The sequence below is a fragment of the Akebia trifoliata genome, chromosome 6, assembly GCF_017979445.1.
Source record: "Akebia trifoliata isolate Shusen 1 chromosome 6, ASM1797944v1, whole genome shotgun sequence".
In the NCBI taxonomy this organism is placed as follows: Eukaryota; Viridiplantae; Streptophyta; class Magnoliopsida; order Ranunculales; family Lardizabalaceae; genus Akebia; species Akebia trifoliata.
Genome location: NC_141380.1, coordinates 1257676 through 1262996, shown reverse-complemented (window position 1 = coordinate 1262996; position 5321 = coordinate 1257676). Strand labels below are relative to the sequence as shown.

The window sequence follows — 5321 nt, the reverse complement described above, 5'->3', positions numbered from 1 at the left end:
TTCTTTCTGCTTTCTGCTCTGTTTTTTCTGCAGATAACTCAGACAGCGATTCCGAAGCTCATTTGGATGATGGCCTTGACCCTGATTACTATCAGCCCATCTCGGCCTTCGATGAAGAGGAATTCGATCAAGAAGAAATCTCAACTGAAAACAACAGAGATCACGTTTTCGATTCCTTGCCTTCTTCTGAAAACCCTAATCTTCATGATTTCTTCACCAATGGTTATTATGTTGGAACACTGAGCGTAGATATTTCCAATCTCGATCAGAACGAAGAAGAGAGGACGAGAGCCGTAGGAAGGCTCCATTGGGTGCGGAGAACACAACAAGGATAATGGAGGCTATGCGTGGGATCTCGTTCTCGGGATTCGCTCCCGAGTGGACCCAACGATTGCCCGAAGATCGGTGGGTTGATCAGCTGAGGAGGTTAAGACTCGACACAAAACCTTCTAACTACCCAAAACTGATTTGTTTTCTATAATTCAAATCAAATGTACTATAGAGTTTACTTTTATTGTAATAATGGTTTGTTCATGAGTAATTCTTGTTTCCAAAGCTCCAATTTATCTAGAATTTTTTTATATAATGCATGATTTTAAAACTCGTTTTGGCTTCTCGTGGGATGAGTTTTCCAATGCGTTTGAGTCGTCTCATTCAACAATGAGACAAATGAACCATGGTTTTAAATCTCGTCCAATACATTGGACTTGTCTATCCATCTTGTTGGTGGGATGGACGATACCAAGACATATAGTACTAGTCGTCTTAGTCTCATACAAGATTTAAAACCATGATACGGATGTCTTGTTTAGCAATCAATTGTATAATGAGTTGTTTCATACCTTCAATGGACCATATCCAAACACACAATATCTACCACCACATTCCTAAGCTCAGAAAATGTATGGAGACTAACTCCGATGCCGATCACAATAGTACATAAGCGATAGAATGAGTAGCTATGCTTAATTAAACTCTTAATCATTGTCACTATAATTTGAAGACCGCTAATGATTTTCTGACTCGAAAATTTTCACTCGGTCTGTTCTCGGCTGACGTGGCAAGGGCACAAAACCTTTGATCTTTTTCCTTGTGTATCCTAAAGAAGGTTCTGTGCCCTTGCCACGTCAGACACGTATAGACCGAGTGAAAATTTTCAAGTTAGAAAATCGTGACTCTTTGAAGAAACAACTACTACTGCAATATAAAGTATAAATATAGTCTAACCTTTTGCCAGATTTCACCCACACCAGTGAACTTGGTTAAGGATTATATCCTCCCTGCGTTAATCCCGAATCCTCCTAGCCCAAGTAATTCACTTGATCCAGACTTCAGACATGCGTAACAACAAACAAGCATTTTGAGAAATCAAGTTAGTCACCCATATAGATAATACACTCCACAAGGTGGAGTTAAGTATGTATAGACCAACTCCATTATGAGCCCTAAAAACAAGCATTTCATAAGTTTCAAACAATTGGCTTAATAAGTATCCAATTTGTTGTTGGGAGACGTCACAGAAACAAACAGATATAATCTCAATAGATGAAGGACACTTTACAACCATCACAAAAATAGAGAATTTTCCAACAGCTCAATACCCATTTAAAAGAGACCCTCCTAAAACTTATCCACACACACTCCATCTCTTAGGACCTCATAAGCCTCTCTACTCCTGGTTTTCTTCATCCCAGCTGTGAAATGGATTTTTGATCCATCGGTACAGATGGAGGTCACTTTCACCCAAATCATCACCTTCGTCTTCATCCCCTCGACATCAGCTAGCTTTCCTTTCTCTAGATACCCAGTCACGGTGGTAAAGAAACGCAAGACGGATGAATCCTTGTACCCGACTTCACATACAGATGGTATGAATACAGTTAGCTTCTTTGTCTCTTCATTGAACTCGTAGTTGGTGGCATCTCGAGGAAAAATGCCTACTGCCATGTCAAATTCCTTTAATAACTCCGGCAGTGGCTTTTGCAATTTCCCTGTAAAAACCAAATCTCCATTTCATTAAAAAGTTGAAGAATCCTATTCAGAGAAGAAAAAAAAAAGTTCCATGTCAATGCCATCCTGCTTATTTTTTTTAATCCAATTTATCAAGTTAACTGAAATTCAAATACAATGAAGGTTCAAACAGGATGATAATCCACTTGTCAGCCCACCATCAAGAGAAAACCTTTAAGACATGGCGGTCCATGATTTGGAAATCCAATAGAAATCAGCACTCTCGCATGAAGTGTACATTTTTTTACTTACCAATGATTCCAAGACTCGTGTGGCACACACCTTTACTCTGAAACATGACTCACATTCTCAATTCAATTCCATTAAACTACCAAAGCAGCATAAATAAAACTATTCAAGTAAAAGAACACCTAATCTCCATACCATCTCACAACTGTGTCATAAAGGCTAAAGTGCATTGAACTTGGTATTATATTGGCATGCCTTTAGTGTATTGTGGTTCAATTCATGCAGCTATAGCTTCTTATGACTTACAAGGAGTTACTTTTAGTCAATGAACTACAAAGAAAAGGTCAACTTATTGTTAAACTTGCTATAATGTATTACTGGATTGCTTTACATGCTAGGGAAAGAAAAACAGACAAAACATTTGTAGTATTAAGTTTCTACCTGATGCATATATGTCAGTTGATATACATGTGAAGTAAATGAAGAAAATATTGGAAACTAACAAGGGGTAGTGAAATTCACCTTTGAATTTATTAACCAGCCATCTGGTTCCTCCTTCTATGGTGTTTGACAATGACTAATCACATAGAAAAGATATTTCAGTATGTAAATAACAACTTTATGTTTGATTAATAAAATACCAATTGCAAGGAGAAAAAAACCAAACCAAATAATTAAAGCACAAAAATAAAATTCCCAAGGATGGTAACATGATGGTAATATCAAGATATAATGTGTCGATCAAAAAAAAAAAATCAAGATATCAATGACAGCTGTTTAAGTCATATTGACAATTGGCAGCATGTTGTCTTGTTCTTTAATAAAACGGTCTAAATAAACAAGGGTTTTGTTAACATCTGCCCTAAGGGCACACGTTAAAGTGCATTTAATACACCTTGGGAACTGATTTTAGTACTGAAAATGCCCTTAAAAAAACAAAAATACTCCCTGATGCTTATTCCCAAAGTGTATTTAATGCACTTTAACGTGTGCCCTTAAAAAGACCCAATAAACAATAATTTGATCTAGTAAAGCAATATGTTATATCAACAAAATGATGATAAGATAACTAGCATGAACAAGTTATGTATAACGACAACAAATAATAACAATAGATCAGAGTGTCGAAAAAGCAGATTAGACAAGTCAATTCAACAGGTGAACCAGATTTTTGTTATACAAAAAAAAAAAAAAAAAAATTGCTCTAAGCCATTAAACCAGTTTGAACTGGAAAAGGCAAACATTCAAACCGGGTGGCTTTTATATTTTTATTTTAAATAAATTTGGTGATTGTCACTTGACATCATGGCTTGCTCTAGTTGACCTGATTGTTGACCCCAAACACTTCCCCAGTTTGTAACTGGTTTGGTTTTTAAAACACTGCAATAATGGAGATTTTTCCTTGACACCTTGGGTATCCAGTCATCTTAGACCACCCGACTATCCTGACGGGGCACGTATATCACCCCCTTCCACACATACCAAGTGTACTGGAAAAAATACCAGGGGAGGTCAAACTCAAGACCTCCGCTTCCTGAAGCATGGTCCTGGCCATCTCACCAACCCCTCGTTGGTTATAATGGAGATTTCACCTAGCAATTGGCAACTTTGCACCTCATTTTGATTTCCAAAAGGTTAAATGCTTTAAATATCTCAAAATTCCAATCAAGTTAACCAAATCTCACACGAATATTGTGGTACCCAAACTCAAAATATTTTGAACCATATGTGTGTCACCTCAAGATACATGTAACTAACTTATATATTAGATCCGACGTACGGACGTCATGACCACTGAAACCCAACAGCATTAAAGGGAAACCTAGGGATAAGGACCAATCTAATATTTTTCATCTATTATATATTACATTCCTAACCAACATTACAAAAAATGTTCACCTTGGGAGCTTAGGCAACAACTCTAAAACATGAGGAGGATCAAGAATGACCTCCCGCACTGGATAAGACTAAAACTATGTAGGGAATCCTAAATTGGGTGTCAACTATCAATGAAAATCTACAAATAGTGGTGAGAGTGAGACCTCAATAGTAAGTAACACAATCTACGTACTTGATGGGAATTGGGAAGTACGGAGCATCCAAGGGTCTTGCAATATCATTTATGCTCTCAAAGTAATCTGGTCCGAGATCTAAGTGAGCCGAGGAGTTGAAATTAAAACGCCTTTGCATCAACAAATATCTATAGAATTTCGAGGAAATCTTGAAACTTTGTACAGTACCTGAATAAGGTTCTTGATAATTTGGTATGTGGATTTGCAAATGTGAAATGAATCTTTTGACTATGGATCTCGTGTTTTGATATGGGTTCAGGAAAGAAACTGATAATCCCTACACCTTTTCGTGGGTTCATGAATTTTGCTTTTATGTGTTTTTTTTCTATATAATTAATGGATTATTGAACCCTTTTTTATAACCACCAAATCAAATTATACAAGTTAATGAAGAAATTGTGAAACTTAATAAGAGAGGGAGGGGGATTCAATTAAGCAAATCAACCAAAAATAAGATTTGAAGAAAAAACACATTTTGATCGAGAGGAAATTAAATTAGGGCTGAAAAATAAAAACCCTAGAATTCGATTGGAAAGGGAGAAAACCTTACATTGATGTCATCACCAACGGAATTGAGCTCCTTGTTGGCTTTCTTACTGAACCAGTAGGATCCCGCCTTGTTCAGGATCTGATCCATCTCTCTCTCCCTCTCTCTCTCTCTCTCTCTCACTTTGTTTTTGTTTTTCTTTCTTTTTTTTAATTTTTATTTTTATTTTTATTTTTGGACTTTAAGGTTGAACAACCTCGATAAAATGTTAGGGACGAGATAACTGGCGAAAATCATTTTTAGACAGTCGTTATTAATGTAAAGTTGCTTTTAATTAAATGGACTAAAATGACCTTACATGTTAAAAATCGACAAAAACTTGTTTTTTTTTTCCTTGAGTGTGCTTTTAATCATTTTTAGACATCAGTTATTGATGTAAAGTTAATTGGACTAAAATGACCTTCCATGTTAAAAATCGAGAAAAACTTGTTTTTTTTCTTGAGTGCGTAGGTGACCGGTTATAGCCGACTTTTTAAGGATGATTTAGACATCACCCCCTACGT

The 5321-nt window shown here is 36.3% G+C and overlaps 1 protein-coding gene across 1 annotated transcript; it reads right to left on the bottom strand.

Moving 5' to 3' along the window:
- Window positions 1-1386: 1386 nt before the first annotated feature.
- On the bottom strand, window positions 1387-4993 carry LOC147399433 (uncharacterized protein At5g01610). The gene is made up of 3 exons (XM_086444795.1): window positions 4822-4993; window positions 2722-2776; window positions 1387-1991 (listed from the first exon to the last, which is right to left on the bottom strand). Exons 1-3 carry the CDS (start codon window positions 4906-4908, stop codon window positions 1621-1623), a joined length of 513 nt encoding a protein of 170 aa, XP_086300921.1. The 5' UTR covers window positions 4909-4993; the 3' UTR covers window positions 1387-1620.
- Between the last annotated feature and the right edge of the window lie 328 nt (window positions 4994-5321).